The sequence below is a fragment of the Chiloscyllium plagiosum genome, unplaced genomic scaffold, assembly GCF_037043375.1.
Source record: "Chiloscyllium plagiosum isolate Xiang-an unplaced genomic scaffold, Cpla_swu_hap1 HiC_scaffold_12, whole genome shotgun sequence".
Lineage (NCBI taxonomy): Eukaryota > Metazoa > Chordata > Chondrichthyes > Orectolobiformes > Hemiscylliidae > Chiloscyllium > Chiloscyllium plagiosum.
Window position 1 is genome coordinate 72,906,371 of NW_028270150.1, and position 17,716 is coordinate 72,924,086.

General features: G+C 42.3%; 1 protein-coding gene across 1 annotated transcript in view; it reads right to left on the reverse strand.

Moving 5' to 3' along the window:
- Positions 1–13,334: 13,334 nt before the first annotated feature.
- Positions 13,335–17,716, reverse strand: part of LOC122555060 (superoxide dismutase [Cu-Zn]-like) — a 137,640-nt gene continuing 133,258 nt past the window's right edge. Inside the window, exon 8 of the mRNA XM_087992907.1 lies at positions 13,335–13,927. Coding sequence (XP_087849033.1) covers positions 13,817–13,927 — 111 coding nt within the window. The 3' untranslated portion in view covers positions 13,335–13,816. The remainder of the gene's footprint in view (positions 13,928–17,716) is intronic.

A 17,716-nucleotide genomic window follows, 5' to 3' on the forward strand; every position in this document is an offset into this window, starting at 1 on the left:
AATAACTTAACCATCACTGAGGTCAAACACACCAGTCTATAGTTCCCAGGCTTCCAGCACTTCCTCTTCTGTAATGTGGACTGTGTCCAAGACATCACTATTTTTCCCTAAGTTCCTTAGCCTCCATTTCTTTCTCCACAGTAAAAACTGTTCCAAATCTCTCCTATCTCCTGTTTTGTTTCCCCCCAACCTATCTCTGGTACTGAAGTTTTCATCACTAAAATTACTACAAATCTTTCTTGCATTTTCTTGATTTCACAATCTTTGTAAAACTTCAGGTGAGTTTGAGTATTTTATACAGATTTACCATAATCTATTTGCTTTTGTAACCTGTGGCCTCTGTTTATGAAAACTGGGATCCTATAAGCTTTATTCGCTGCTTTTTCCACATACCCCACCACTATCAGTAATGTGATATAGATTCCCACATCCCTCTGCTCATGCACCCTCTTTAAATTGGGATCTATTATTTTATATTGTCTCTCTTATTCTTGCAGCTTTAAAATCACCTTCTCTGTGATGCAGTACTTACCTTAGTTTGATTGACACCATTTCCACTGAGGTGATCACTTAACTAGTCCCCATGATAGCTCTGTAGCTTAGCTGACACTTCCATCATCTCTTCACCTGGATTAATGATAGTATTGACAATAAGAGCAGAAAGTCGATTTCTTGGGGAGAATGTGCCAAGAGACATCATCTGGACCAGACTGTAAGTGTTTAATAAAGTACAGCATCATTAACTGGTGAACAGTTAAAATCCTTAAGATTAATGAGTTGTATGCCCTCAAAATTGGCTAAGAGGCAGAGTAGTTATGATGAGTTTTCAAGACTGGAAGGGAGTGGTGTCACACAAGGCTCAATTTTGGGACCACTGTTCTCATTAATGATTTGGACATAAAAAAGTATAATAGTATAATTCCAAAGTTTGGTGCTGACACAGAATTCTTGTTAGAATACAAGTAGTGAACTAACAGTAACTATATATACTGGAAAAATGGGAAAACTCACAGCTTAAATTTAAGAGAAGTGTGAGATGATAATTTTTAGTGGAAAATAAGGACATGCATTAGAAACTAAATGATGTATTCTTAAGGAGATGCAGGATCAGAGACAACTGCATTTCCATACTGAAAGAAACCACATATTCTTACTCAGTAGACTAAGTTCTGCCTCTCTAGACTGGTATGTTGGAAATAAAACTGCACTATTCCTGAGTGGAGAAAATAAATAATATTTTATGAAAGTGCGCAAAATTCCTCAATTGACCGGTCTTTTCAAACCTGGTTGATTATGCACTAACTGGGTGTCTGTACTTAGCAAGTATTACTATTTATTACGTATAACATCAGTAGTTAAAACTTATTCTACACCCATACAGACACACAAAGAAATGAATGTCACAGGCAAAGGGAATAACTGGAAAGTAATTCAATGGTCCCTGTTCACAGGGCTTACTGAGATGATCCTTGTGGATAATTAAGATCTCTGTTCTTTCTCCAGGTACATTTGCTTGCTTGCAGGAGGCACGAAATGTCTGGTTAACAGTAAGCCATATCTTATCACTGATAAAGTAAATGTATTGGCTTTCTTCTGGTTGAGGTGTTTTTACGGCAACAAAATTAATGGGTTTTTTTCCTGCAGGAGGTCAATGGCATCTGCTAAGCATTCACACCTTGCTATGTCAGTCAGACTGCTATGTAGCCAAAATGACTGGAAAACTTTACAACCGGTGGGAAAAAAATCAGTAGGGCCCATTTTTGCTATTTGAGCAGTGAGATCGATCCATTATTAAAACTGAGTGGCTCAAAGAATTTTTAAAATTGAAGGTGCTCAGACTAATTCAGCAAAAGTTTGCTACAAATCAGTTAATACAGCAGATCCAGAGCTCGCCAGAGCCAGCAAACTGAAAATATCTCTCCCTTATTCTCCTAAGACAAAAAGGGCATGTCATCATTATTAAAAATCAAAAGGAATTGCAAAAAAGGAATTTAACCCTTGTGATCAGGACTTTTGATCTTCAGAATCTTTGTTTTCCTTGTATTTAAGCTTTTTACCCACAATGACTCCTAGGATGAGCCTCTGACTTCAACTGTAATTTAATTTCAATACCTTTCATTTCCCTCAGGGTTCCTTTGAAGCCACTTTTGTACTCTCCAGGATCATTTGCAGACTCATGTTTGACTCTGCCAACATATCAACCATGCCTCAGTTCAATTTTAATTATGTAACTAGGAAAGTCCAAATAATGCTATAATGATATTCATTTTTACAATGTAAAGTAGCAATTCCTCACATTGGTCCCTTTAACCAGTTGTGGGATATAAATGAATTAATGTTATTTCTGCAAGTATAAATTCTGATACAGAATAGGAATGAGAAAATACATATTCAGCAAAAAGAAAGGATATGTTAGCATGAGACATGAATACAGAACAATGGTGGATATATGGGCAAACAGGAAAGCATCTGTATCCCCCTACTCAAGACACAGGAACTAACCCTAATCAAAGAGGTCAAAGTGGCCTCTGGATGGAAATAGATGCTGATAGAAGAAAAGATATGCCTAATCAATAATCTATAATAGACTGACGTCAAACACCCTTATGGGAGTCAGAGATAAGAGTTTGTCACGGACAAAACAGGATAAACAGAAGTTGTGGGATAAGTCTTAAGGAAATGAGTGACGTAAGCGAAGCAGGGAACAGACAATGGAATAAGGAAAAACATATGGTATAAATTGCGAGGGTTTTTTGGATATAGTGGGCATTCTGTAATTACCTTACCTGGTAATTAGACAAGGCACCCACCTATAGGTGTATAAATAAAAAAGAAGCTGTTATTCAGATATTCGTCTCGGACTGAAAATAATTAAAGTGAGTGAGCTTTTGTTTCTCACAATTGGGAGCTCGTGTCCGGGATTTTCTTCCATCACCGGGGGGAGTGGCTGGCCTTGGACACTGGGAAGACGCGTCCCGTTCCCCATTGAGGAGCGGTCTCGTGTCCCGGTTTGGTCTGCTCCCTTGACTGATGTGACTGATGTGAATCCTATAAGAGAGACATCTGAATCAGACAGTGATAGGAGCTCGATAGAAGATACGGTGACAAAAGGGGCCAGACAATTCTGTGCACAGACCAAGGGAAGAAAATTGACTTTTAAGTATTGCCTTGGTGGCCGGGAAAAGAGGAATTTACTCGCTGGGGGACTAGCGAGGGCCCCGGGAAAATGGGGGGTAGGCAGAGTAGCTGTCACGGAGTAAGGGATGAAAAAGTCCCTGGTAACATTCCTCCTGAAAGTCCGTTGGGGAGGATGTTGCGGGATTGGACAAGTAATACTTGTACAAGGGCAAAAGATAAAAAGAAAATGATTAAATATTGTTGTTTAGTATGGACCAAAGAACCAATCTTTCGTCCGGCTGTCTTCTGGCCAAAGTATGGTTCGGACGAGGATTGGGTCTGTCAGTATTTAGGGTTGTATGTGAATGGAAAACAACCTTTTAGTCAAGAGGAGGCGGATTATGCGTCCTGTTGGAAGGGCAGTTTGGGAATGATGTTAGTAAAGACAAAGGATTCCCCCTCTGCCCCACCCAGTCCCTGGGATCCTCTTAACTGTTTGCCCCCCCCCCCCCCCCGTACCATAAAATCAGGTTAGGTGAACAAGGGGAAGGAGGACAGACAGACAGACAGGGAACAGATGATTCACAAGAGGAGGACGAAGGGACAGGGGCTGGGGATGTTGTTGTTCCTGACCCTCAATTCTCAGCAAAAGAAAGGGAAGCTACAGTAGATGTAGAGGAGGCCTCCGGAGAATCTAAATCAAAGTCTAAGGGGGGAAAACAAAAGAAAAAGGGGAAAAATGTAACGACTTATCCCCTTCGGGAGGTACCCATAGGGGACAAAGAGATTGGGTTTGTAAGTGCCCCCCTCACCAGTGGGGAGGTCAGAACATTTAAAAAGGAAATGAAAGTCCTGGTTGAGGATCTGGTGGGGTTGTCTGAACAAATTGATCAATTTTTGGGGCCCAGTCTGTATACCTGGGCTGAATTAATGTCTATTTTGAATATACTATTTACTGGGGAGGAGAGGGGACTTATACGAGGAGCTGCCATTAAAATATGGGACAGGGAACACCCGATTGGAGATGGGGATGCTGGACAGGGAGAGGTGAAGTTTCCCCTCAGAGACCCCCAGTGGGAAAACCAAAACCCGGAGCATAGAGAAGAAATGAGGGAATTGAAAGACCTGATTCTAAAAGGAATAAGGGAGGCAGTTCCGAAGTCACAGAATTTGATTAAAGCCTTTGAAATTAGACAGGAGAAAGATGAGACTCCCTCAGCTTTCTTGCAAAGATTAAGGGACTCAATGCGGAAATACTCTGGAATGAACCCTGAGGACCCAGTGGCACAGGGTCTTTTGAAAGTACATTTTGTGACAAAAGCATGGCCAGACATACAGAAGATAGAAGGATGGAGCGAAAAACCATTAGATGAATTGTTGAGGGAGGCACAGAAAGTGTTTGTAAAGAGGGAGGATGAGAGACAAAAACAGAAGGCAAAAATGATGGTAGCTACGGTTGATGAGGTAATTAAGAGGAGAATGGAACCAATAGTGAGCAACCGGAGCAGCAGGAGGCAGCATGTAGGACAGAGAGGAAGAGGAAGAGGGAGAGGACAAGGGGGAACATTTGATAGAGGGTTTGAGCGACAGGGGCAGAGATGGAAGTCGCTACAGGCAGGATGCTATTATTGTGGAAAGATAGGGCATTTTAAGCGGGAGTGTCCTGATCTACAAAGGGAAGAAAAGGCAATTCCGCTTATGAATTATGATGAAGAATAGGGGTGTCAGGGGTTCCTGCCCTCGGGGGCCCACCAGGAACCCTTGATAAACTTGAAGGTGGGACCCTGTAGGGAAGAGGTAGTCTTCCTAGTAGATACGGGGTCATCGCTAAATTTTAAACCAAAGAAAGTAGAAATGTTAACACGGTCAATTACTGTTTCGGGGGTGAAAGGGGAAGGATTTACTCTTCCACTATTTGAACCTAGGACGATAGAAGGTCCTAAAGGTAGGGTTACAGGGGAACTGCTGTATATCCCTGATATAGGAAGTAACTTACTGGGGAGAGACCTAATTATCCTTTTAGGACTGGAGATTGGAATTCAGGAAAAAGAATTAGTTGTACAACTGGCAATATTGACAGAGGATGCAGAGAGAGAGATAGACCCTATAGTATGGGCTAGAGAAGGGAATCGTGGAAAACTACAGATCCCTCCCCTTTTAATAAATTTAAAACGGAAAGGGGACGTTGTCTGTGAACGACAATATCCTATTTCCATAGAAGGTAAACGGGGACTGCAGCCAGTAATTGAGGGACTGATTAGAGATGGACTGTTGGAACCATGTATGTCTCCTTATAATACCCCAATTCTACCAGTGCGGAAATCTGATGGAACTTATCGATTGGTGCAAGATTTGAGAACATTAAATCGGATAGTACAGGTCAGGCACCCAGTGGTGCCAAACCCCTATACGTTATTAAGTAAGATCCCTCATGACCACAAATGGTTTAGTGTGATAGATTTAAAGGATGCCTTTTGGGCTTGTCCCTTGGCGGAGGAAAGTAGGAATTTGTTTGCCTTTGAATGGGAGGATCCCAAGACAGGGCGGAAACAGCAATACCGATGGACTGTGCTCCCCCAGGGGTTTACGGAATCCCCGAACTTATTTGGACAGAAGTTAGAACAAATATTGGAGAAATTTAGCAGCCCCAAGGGGACTACCCTGTTGCAGTATGTAGACGACCTCTTAGTATCAGGAATAAGAAGAGACAGAGTAGTAGAAGCCACTAACAAATTATTGAATTTTCTGGGCCAGCAGGGCCTGCGAGTATCTAAAAACAAATTACAATATGTGGAGCAAGAAGTAAAATACTTGGGACATTTAGTGAGTGAGGGTAAGCGAAAGATAAGCCCGGAGCGGATAGAGGGAATAGTGGGGATGCCACTGCCCAGCGCTAAACGAGAGTTACGCAAATTTTTGGGTCTAACGGGATATTGCAGATTATGGATAGATTCCTATGCTCAGAAGACTAGGAAATTATATCTCAAACTAATAGAGGGGGAGCCAGAACATCTAAATTGGAATGATGAGGAAAAAGAACTAGTCGAGAAACTCAAAAGAGATTTGATTTATGCCCCCGTGTTAGCCTTACCTTCCCTAGATAAACCCTTCCACCTCTTTGTCACCGTAGATAAGGGAGCGGCTTTAGGAGTATTAACCCAACGGTGGGGAGGGATGAAACAGCCAGTAGCATATCTTTCAAAGCTATTGGATCCAGTATCCCTAGGGTGGCCTGAGTGTGTGCAGGCTGTGGCTGCCACTGCACTGTTGGTGGAGGAAAGCAGAAAGCTTACATTTGGGGGAGCCCTAATAGTAAGCACTCCACATCAAATGAGAACAATCCTAAACCAAAAAGCTGGGCGATGGTTGACAGACTCGCGGATTTTGAAATATGAGGCGATACTGATAGAAAAGGATGATTTAGTGTTGGTCACCGACAATTGTTTAAATCCAGCTGCTTTTCTTTGGAAAGGGGAAGGAGACTCTCTTCAGAATCCAGGGCACGACTGCCTTGACATTATTGAATACCAAACTAAGGTCCGTATGGACCTGAGAGATGTTCCACTTCATGCAGGGGCTAGACTTTTTATAGACGGGTTATCCCGGGTGATTGAAGGGAAAAGGCATAATGGGTATGCAGTCGTAGACGGGACAGAAGGTCGTGTGGTGGAGGCAGGAAGGTTGCCAAATGGGTGGTCAGCTCAGACCTGCGAACTCTATGCATTGGAGAGAGCCCTTAGGACATTAGAAAATAAAGAGGGAACAGTATACACTGATTCTAAATATGCATTTGGTGTTGTGCACACGTTCGGAAAGATATGGCAGGAAAGAGGATTGATCAATAGCCGGGGGAAGGAATTAGTTCATGACGAATTGATTAAACGGGTCTTGGAATCTTTATTACTCCCCCAAGAGATAGCCGTAGTGCACGTAAATGGTCATCAGAAAGGAAATGAACCAGAGGTTAGGGGAAATAGATTAGCTGATGAAGTGGCTAGGGAAGCCGCCCTGAACCCACAAGAAGTGGTGATTCATTCCCTAATACCTACTGTTCCAGGTCCTAGGGAAGCTCCTATATTTACTGAAAAAGAAGAAAGAGAATTGAGAGATTTAGGGGCTACAAAGACAGCTGACGGGCATTGGAAGTTATCTGATGGAAGGGAAATGTTAAACAAAATGATGATGCGAGAGATTATGGCTATCCTACACCAAGGCAGTTATTGGGGAGTACAAGCAATGTGTGATTTAGTTCTTAGGGAATATGGATGTAAAGGGATATATACCATTGCTAAACAAATATGTGAGGGATGCATAATATGCAGAAAGGTAAATAAAAAAGTTCTGAGAAAACAGGCCCAGGGAGGAAGAGACCCAGGATTGAGACCCTTTCAGAGTATACAAGTAGATTATACTGAACTACCTAGAGTAGGAAGATTAAAATATATGTTGGTCATAGTAGATCATTTATCTGGTTGGGTTGAAGCATACCCCCTGGCTACCGCCACTGCAAATGGGGTGTCTAAAACAATTTTAGAGCACATAATTCCCCGATATGGGTTAGTGAACCGTATAGAATACGACCGAGGAACTCATTTTACCTCTAAAGTGTTACAGGGGGTAATGAAGGGGTTGGGGATTTCCTGGGAATTCCATACTCCATGGCATCCACCATCATCAGGAAGAGTCGAGAGAATGAACCAAACACTCAAACGACAGCTCTCTAAATTGATAATAGAAACCAGACTCCCTTGGACCAAATGTTTACCTTTCGCTCTCTTGCGAGTACAAACAGCCCCGAGGAAAGATTTCGGACTATCCCCCTATGAAATTTTATTTGGATTACCTTATTTGGGAACGCAGGGAGAATTGCCAATTCCTGAAACTAAAGATTTGTTTTTAAAGAAGTATATACTGGGCTTGTCCTCCTCTTTATCTTTCCTCAGAAAACAGGGTCTATTGGCACAGACTCCGCCCCTTGAATTTGCTGTTCATCCCATCCGGCCAGGAGATTGGGTCTTAATAAAATCATGGACAGAGACTAAGCTGCAGCCAGACTGGGAAGGGCCATACCAGGCTCTTTTGACTACCGAAACGGCAATAAGGACGGCGGAAAAAGGCTGGACTCATTACACTCGGATCAAAGGGCCAGTGGACCCTCCAGTTGAGGAAGAAGTCTGGACAGCCGAATCAACGCAAGACCCGCTGAAACTCAGACTAAAGAGACTTTGAGTAATTGACTATACAGTGGCGACGCAAGCGCGGGATTATTTCTGTAAGATTGTATATTAAGCCTTTTTGTGTTTTAGCATAGCGATTAGAATACTGGGAATGCTTAGAGTTATGATGCTAGTCCTCTTTGTATTAGGATTTTGTCAAATATCATTTTCATATGTATTATTAATGGTTCCTGAGTCTGATAATCCACAAGTAATAGACACTGATGTATGTAGCTTAGTAAATTGTGGGAATGTAGCTAATCAGAGACAATACCGCAACTCAGAGATACATCTTAAGTCCTATGGGGATGGCCTCGGGGATGGTACCTGGTATAATGGTCTTGTCACAATACACCGGGCCCCCTTCCGACCAGCACGCGATTGTCCCAATAAAAAGTGTAACTCCATATATTTAACGATAAGGAAAACCACATGGCACGAAGCAGTTTTGGGAGGTGGCACTTATGAGATACAATTAAATGAAACATTTGGGATTGAAATGAAAGCAAATGGGAAGGAGTTTGTGGGCAGTTGTTTTCGAATTAGCGTAGGACAGGGAAAACGGGTAGAATTACTGGGTAATGAGATACAACCTTTCACCCCTCCCGATGATCCTAAAGTAGTAAAAATTATAGAGGTAAAGGATTTGAAACAGACCATCGAGATAGAGACTGGGTACGGGGATGCAAATGCCTGGGTTGAATGGGTAAAGTATACTGTGAAAAGTCTGAACAAAAGCAATTGCTATGCATGTGCCTCCGGTAGGCTAGTGGCCCAGGTGGTTCCCTTCCCGCTCGGGTGGAAGCGAGACAGGAAGGGCATGAAATGTATGATAGCCCTGTACCAGGATGAGACTGCATGGAATGATAGGAATTGTACCTCCCTATCTCTGATGTTCCCTCCCTTGGAGGAGAAAGATGCAAAAGTTCCCCCCACATTTTCCGCCGCAGTTGGAAATCACACGTCATGTGTGCACAGGCGAGGTACGAGCCGGTCGAGAGATTTGGGGGAGCTGAAATTATGTACAGAGATTAAGAACGTTACCGAAATGGAGAAGGGAGGGAACTACTCTGCATTAAAGGTTCCCCGAGCGGATCTGTGGTGGTACTGTGGAGGACAAATATTGAGACCCACCCTACCTCCGGATTGGAAAGGGATATGCGCAATTGTACAATTGGCAATTCCATTTACCTTGGCATTTGAGAAGGAGAAGATAGTAAGAAAAAGGGGAAGGGGTAAGCGATTACTGTTAGATACTTCTTTTGATGACAGGATTTATCTTGATTCGGTAGGAGTTCCTAGGGGAGTACCTGATGAATTCAAGGCTCGTAACCAGATTGCAGCAGGCTTTGAGTCAGCTCTCTTTTGGTGGGTAACAATTAATAAAAATGTAGATTGGATAAATTACATTTTCTATAATCAACAGCGATTTATAAATTATACAAGAGAGGCGGTTAAAGGAATATCAGAACAGCTTGATGCGACGAGTAGGATGGCATGGGAAAATAGAATAGCCCTTGATATGATTTTAGCAGAGAAAGGGGGTGTATGTGTGATGTTAGGAGGAAGCTGTTGTACCTTTATTCCTAATAACACTGCGCCTGATGGTTCAATTACTCGGGCCTTACGGGGATTGACTACCTTAGCAGAGGAACTGGCTGAGAATTCAGGAGTAGACACATCTCTCACAGGGTGGCTTGAATCCTGCTTTGGAAAATGGAAGGGGGTGGTGGTTTCTATCCTTACTTCCCTGATAGTAGTAGTCGGGGTATTGGTGGCCATTGGCTGTTGTATCATACCCTGTATACGAGGACTCACCCAGAGGCTGATTGAAACAGCCTTGATGAAACGAATGCCCCTGAGGGGAAATTTGACAGAGGGACTTTATCAACTAAATAATAAGGAGATGAGTGAGACTAAGATGGATGAAATCTCTGAAATGATGCTTGCGAATTTTGGGAACAATGTTTAAAAAAAAAGGAGACAAAAATGCAGAAGATAACAGATAGTAATGAAAAGAAAAAGGGGAAATTGTGGGATATAAATGAATTAATGTTATTCTGCAAGTATAAATTCTGATACAGAATAGGAATGAGAAAATACATATTCAGCAAAAAGAAAGGATATGTTAGCATGAGACATGAATACAGAACAATGGTGGATATATGGGCAAACAGGAAAGCATCTGTTTCCCCCTACTCAAGACACAGGAACTAACTCTAATCAAAGAGGTCAAAGTGGCCTCTGGATGGAAATAGATGCTGATAGAAGATATGCCTAATCAATAATCTATAATAGACTGACGTCAAACACCCTTATGGGAGTCAGAGATAAGAGTTTGTCACGGACAAAACAGGATAAACAGAAGTTGTGGGATAAGTCTTAAGGAATTGAGTGACGTAAGCGAAGCAGGGAACAGACAATGGAATAAGGAAAAACATATGGTATAAATTGCGAGGGTTTTTTGGATATAATGTGCATTCTGTAATTACCTTACCTGGTAATTAGACAAGGCACCCACCTATAGGTGTATAAATAAAAAAGAAGCTGTTTATTCAGATATTCGTCTCGGACTGAAAATAATTAAAGTGAGTGAGCTTTTGTTTCTCACAATTGGGGGCTCGTGTCCGGGATTTTCTTCCATCACCGGGGGGAGTGGCTGGCCTTGGACACTGGGAAGACGAGTCCCGTTCCCCATTGAGGAGCGGTCTCGTGTCCCGGTTTGGTCTGCTCCCTTGGGTGACTGATGTGAATCCTATAAGAGAGACATCTGAATCAGACAGTGATAGGAGCTCGATAGAAGATACGGTGACAAAAGGGGCCAGACAATTCTGTGCACAGACCAAGGGAAGAAAATTGACTTTTAAGTATTGCCTTGGTGGCCGGGAAAAGAGGAATTTACTGAAAATAATTAAAGTGAGTGAGCTTTTGTTTCTCACACAGTGCACGCCCCTGCAGTGGCACCACATGTTCTGTGTAATCTTTGCTGGCTTTAATAGTAGTGCCCTTAACATCTCCCTGGATACTGATTCAGGAACCAGGGACACCGCTGTGCCTGTATCCATTTCCATTTTTAGTTTTCCCCTCTATTTTGGGAAGAACCCAGAAACTACCAGTTTTACCCTATACTGAGAGTCTATTTAACTAGAACTCTGGTGAGTCTGGGTTTTTCACCCGCAGACGCAGCTGATTCCATCAACTCCCTGGCTGGGGGCAAGTACCTATGCTTTGCCCTCTGACTCATCTCCTTCAGGCACCTCTTCTCTAAGTTGTGTTGTATTGGCAATTTCAAGCAACATGGCCCACTTCCTTATAACTGCAGCACTGGGTTTCTCAGGTCTAACATGTTGATTTCTTGTGGCCACTCTTGCCGCAAAGGTGGCATTTTACAGTTGATCCTGCAACCTGCCAAGATTCCACAACTTGATGCACCCAGGCATTGTCAGCCAACTTGGTTGCTTCACTAGTGTCCACAGAGGTAGCAATTTAGAAAGTTGCATAATATTCAGCTCTTTCCTTGTTAATCACATCCACTGGATGGCCTCATATTGAATGCCACAAACAGTCCTGCAAGGCATCCAGGAGAAATCCTCCAAATTTGCAATGTTATGTAAACCTCTTTGGATGATGGACTTTCCTTTGTGCTGTACTTGTTCATAAAAACAGAACTATTCAGCCATCATCAACGGCTTTGGTGCAAAGTAATTTTCTAACACTTCTCATAGCTCTTGAAATGTTGTCTCTGTGGGTTTCTCTGGTTGTACCAGATTCCTTAGAATCACAAAGGTCTTGCTGCCAATAGTACTTAAGAAAACTGTTACCATGATATCCTCAGCCACTTTGTTCTTCTTGAAGAACGAATTAGTGTCCTGTCAAGTCCAATTTCCCGACCTTTCATCAAATGCTCCCAATAGGAACTTAAGAGTGGTAGTGTTCTCATTAATGTGTTATCCTTGACCTTCAATGTGGAAGTGGTTTTGGGTTTGGAAGGTGCTGGCAAGGATCATTGGCAAATTTCTGCAGTGTATCTTGTGGATCGTATATACTTCTGTGACTGAGCATCAGTGATGGACAGAATGAATGTTTGTGGGTATAGTGCCAATCAAGCATGCTGCTATGTCCTGGATGATGTCAAGCTTCTTGAGTGTTGTTGGAGGCAAATGGGGTGAATTCTATCACAGGCCTAACTTTTGCCTTGTAGTTGGTGGGCAGATTTTGGAGAGTCAGGACATGACTTACTTGCTAAAGGGTTCCTAGCCTCTGAACTGCTCTTACAACCACAATATTTGAACAGTCTCAGTGATGGTAACACCGAATGTCAGGGGGTGATGGTTAGATTGTTTCTTATTGCTGATAGCTATTGTCTGGCATTGTGTGGTGTGAATATTTTTTGCTACTTCTCAGCATAAACCAGATACTTCCCAGCATTAACCAGAACATGGAGTGCTTCAGTAACAGAGGAGTCTTGAATGGTGCTGAACATTCTGCAATTATCAATGAACATCCCCACTTCTGACCTTAAAGTAAGTGGAAAGTCATTGAGGAAGCAACTGAAGATGGTTGAGCTTAGGACACTACTCTGAGGAACTCGGGCTCTTGTGGTGCAGTGATATTGCCCTCTCCCTGAACCAGGAGGCTGAGGTTCAAATTCCAACCTCGAGAGGTATAACAACTCTGAACAGATTGATTATACAAAATTATCTGCTCTGAAGGACTCCAGCAGACATATCCTGGAGCTGAAATGAGCTCCAACAACCACAAACAACTTACTTTGTGGCAGATACGACTCCAAACAACAGAGAGGTTTCCCCTAATTCCCATTCTGAGATGAAAGACTTAGTGATTAAACAGTGGCTGCAACTCACCATTCCAAATGTATGGCCTCATATTAGGATGACCACATTCTGTGGGACAGACACATTAAGCCTGCTTGGAATGAAAATCTGCCTCTTGCTATTGTTTTCTGAAATCATAATTAAAATGCAAGTTTTACTATTTGTCCTTGACTTTCAGTTTTTCCTTTTTATTTCAAATAATTCGTGAACAGCCAAAAATGCCATCATAACTTATTACATATTGCACTGAGTTGAGCAATTTCATTCTTGAACATTTTTACAAGGAAAACATAAATAATTGTTTAGGTTTTATTGAATCCTGCAAGTTAAAGCTCAAGAAAATTGTAAGCATTGTTTTTTCATTTCTGACTAGAATTGACAACTACCTGAAGCTCGCATAAGCGGAAATTATAAATACCTACAAAATTGACTGAATATTAATATCCATATTTGACTTTTTGATTTAAATAATAAAATGATAAAAGTTATCAGAGTAACATAGAATTTTACTGCAAAGAACAAAGATAAAGAAAGTAACTTCATAAAGAACGTTTTCAAACACTATGTAAATCTCCCACTTATGGTGAAACCTACTTCATTTTATTATTCAGCACACAGGGTATTACTCATTTCATTTTTTGACTACTTTTATTTGTTGGCTATTCCAATTATGCCCCAGGCTAAACCTTTTCCAGCATTTCCTGTTGCAGCACTCTCATCATTTTCACCTTTACCCAGGTCATCTTCATTCTCTGTAACCTTTGAGAAAGAAAAAGTTAATAATTTAACCTGCAAATAACAACATAGTAATGTTTTTACATAGTTACTTGAATAAAAATGAACAGTATATTCAAAAATATTTTCAATTCATCAACGAGCGTTTGATGGCCATTTTGCATGGTGGCTCAATACATAGCACTGCTGCCTCACAGCGCCTGGGACCCAGGTTTGACTCTTGCTTCAGGTGACTGAATGTGTGGAGTCTGCACATTCTCCTAAGTCTGAGATGAACTTCCTCTGGGTGCTCCAGTTTCATAGAATCCCTACAGTGTGGCAGCAGGCCATTTGGCCCAAGTCCACACCAATCTTCTGAAGAGTATCCCACCAGACCCATTCCCCTACCCTGTTGCTCCACATTTCCCTTGACTAATGCACCTAACCAACACATCCCTGAACACTAGGGGCAATTTAGATGGCCAATTCACCTAACTTACACATCTTTTGACTGTGGGAGGAAACCGGAGCACCCGGAGGAAACCCATGCAGACACAGGGAAAATGTGCAAATTCCACACAGACTGGAATTGAACGTGAATCCCTGATGTTGTGAGACAGCAGTGCTAACCACTGAGCCACTGTTTCCTCCCACACTCCAAAGATGTGCAGATTAGATAGATTGGCCATGCTAAATTGCTCATAGTGTCCAGGGATGTGCATGCACAGTGGACTCGCCATGGGAAATGCAGGGTTACAGGGATCGGGTAGGGGGTGAGTTTGCGTGGTATTTTCCTTGGAGGATTGGTGTATACTCAGTAGGCCAAATGGCCTGCTTCCACACAATAGGAATTCTATGATTTCATTCTCCCAACTGCAAGATCAAAACATATAAAAAACATTTGGTGGGCAAAGAGGTAGCTACCAATCTATGTCTTTTTCATAAACTACAGTATACAATTCAAAGAGGAGGAAAGTGAAATAATGATTCCTTTAAAAGGTTACACAAATGGGTTTAAAACAAACAATCTGTAGTTTATTTTGATGCTAATGATGCACAATATTGAAATATGGGGAGGAGAATTACTCCCATATAAATAACTTTGGATAGCCAGAGCAGGAAGTAGAAACATAAAAATAAGGGTCAGCCATTTAACCCCTTGAGCCCATTCTGTAATTCAAATAAATCATGGTTAATATGACAGATCTTCGCTGTCAGTTTTAAAAGACTGGAGCAACTTATGATAGTAATATCCATCAAGAATTACCTAGTTGTTTCCTTCAGTTATGACACAATTGTTCAATTATTTCTTAATGCTTTCTCACGAAATGGTACCTTGGGTTTTTGAAAGGCTTATAAATGATAACATCAGAAAATACTGAAAGAACGGAAGTGAGGGTTTGGACAGACAAGCGCAGAACAAGGAATTAGTTCAGAATTTTACTGACGTGCATTGTGAAAGAACTCCAAAAAGCTGGTGTTCCATTATCAAGTCACCCTTTATTTACATGTAGAAAGTCCAAGACACCGATCCAGCACTCTCACAGTTAGCTCTCACGCTGAACAAGATGTCTCCAACTTTTATCCATCAGCCAAAGCTTCCTGATTGAGGCTGTTAATCTGGTCCAATCAGGGAACACATGTGATCCACCTGGCTGACCTCATTACAATCACTACATTCCTCCCTTCTGGGTCTGAGGACATAGGCTGGTTTATTTTTTTGCAGCTCCACCATTTCAGAAAATCGGGTCAGGTTCCTCCAACTCTGCCTCTAATACCAGCAGTATGTAACGCACAGCAACTCATCTCTTGCGCCCAGAGCATTACAGAATTCATTCTCTTCTTCAGGCGGCAAAGGCATCAAGGTGGTGACATCCATCATGTTCATTTCAGATTCACAAGTATTGGAGTACTGTGCGCAGTTTTGGGCTCCACATCCCAGACCACAAACCCCTGCCAGATCTACTTAAGAGAGGTCAGGCAGTGCCACTCATAGTTTCAGGCTGAATTCAGCAGTGGGCTCTAATACTAAGTGCACATAATTACAAGTTGGTACACCTTCCAAGAGGCCAAGTAGCAAATGTGGATGTGTTGAGCCACCTCCTGCTGGCAGATACAAAACTGGTGGTAACTTTAACTGCCATCCCTTCATTGTTGGGCCCACTTCACTGAGGCAGCTGAACCCACACTCATCCCACAACCAAGAGTCCCTGGTTCAGATGCCAGGTCACAAGTCCCGCTTCATTTGTAGATGTTGCCTTTCTGGTGCTGCCATCTTGCAGAGTCCGTTGCCATCCCCAATCACTGAAGGAGCATAGCTGCTACTGCCACCAGCCCAAATGCCAGGAGGACGACCTCGCTGCCGCAGTCCCTTAATGGGCATCTTCAATTGGATATACTGAGTCAATGAGCATTCTTGGTTTGCTGCTGAGGCTCCAAGCATCACAGATGCCAAACTTCGACCAATCTGATTTAGTCTATTTGATATCAAGAAAGGACTGAAGACAGTGAATACTGCATATACAATGAACCCAAACAACTTTCAAGCAGAAATACAAAAGAGTTAGCTCTAGAGCTAGTCACTTCCTTGATCAAGCTGTTTTTGTACATAGTTAAAACACTAGTGTCTACCCAATCACGTCATAAATTAAACACATATGTCCTACCCACAACAAGTCAGGCAAATCCAACACAGCCAATAACTGCTCCACCAGTTCACGCTCTCAATCATGAAAAAATGTTGCAAGTTGTCACTGATAGCAATTACTCAACAATATTCTGCTAATTCACACAGTTTGGGCTCTTCTACCAGGTCCACTCAGCTCCTGACCTCATCACAGTATTGGTCCAAACATAGACAAAAGAGGTGAACTCAACAATAAAGCAGAGAGGGAGTGACTTGATAACAATGCAGAATTCCACAGTGTGGCTAAAGGAGCTGTAGCAAAGATTTCAAAGAAGCAATGGTGATCAGAAAAACTCACTGCTCATAGGAATCACATCTAACACAAAGGAAGATGGTTTATTTGTGGGAAGTGAATCATCTCAGTTATAGGGCATTACAGCAGGAGGTCCTCAAGGCAGTGTGTGAAGCCCAACGATCTTCAGCTGCTTTAATGACCTTCCCTCCATTACAAGCTAGAGGTAGGGTGATGTTTGCAAACTATTCAGGAGTATTCACAACTCCTCAGATTGTAGAAAAAACTAAATACAGGGAGATTATGCAATATTCTAAAGGAAATCTTATATGGAAGAAAAGTTTGCCTGGAAAACGTCTCTTCTGGGATACTATACATTCAACAGAGTGGGTCATTGAGCAAAGGTTGAGGAATAATCTTGTTAGCATGAAGGAAATGTCAGAGCAAAAAAAGATTTCCAAAGTAGATCGAGCAAGTCACCAGTTGTTACTGTTTTACAGAAAAGGTGCTTCCTTGAAGAAGTTAATGGCAATCTGAGATTAAGAGGCATTCAGGTGAAAAAAATCAAGTTTGGTGGGCGGCACGGTGGCACAGTGGTTAGCACTGCTGCCTCACAGCGCCTGAGACCCGGGTTCAATTCCCGCCTCAGGCGACTGACTGTGTGGAGTTTGCACGTTCTCCCCGTGTCTGCGTGGGTTTCCTCCGGGTGCTCCGGTTTCCTCCCACAGTCCAAAAAGATGTGCAGGGTCAGGTGAATTGGCCATGCTAAATTGCCCGTAGTGTTAGGTAAGGGGTAAATGTAGGGGTATGGGTGGGTTTCGCTTCGGCGGGTCGGTGTGGACTTGTTGGGCCGAAGGGCCTGTTTCCACACTGTAATGTAATCTAATCTAAAAAATCTAATCTAATCTAATCTAAT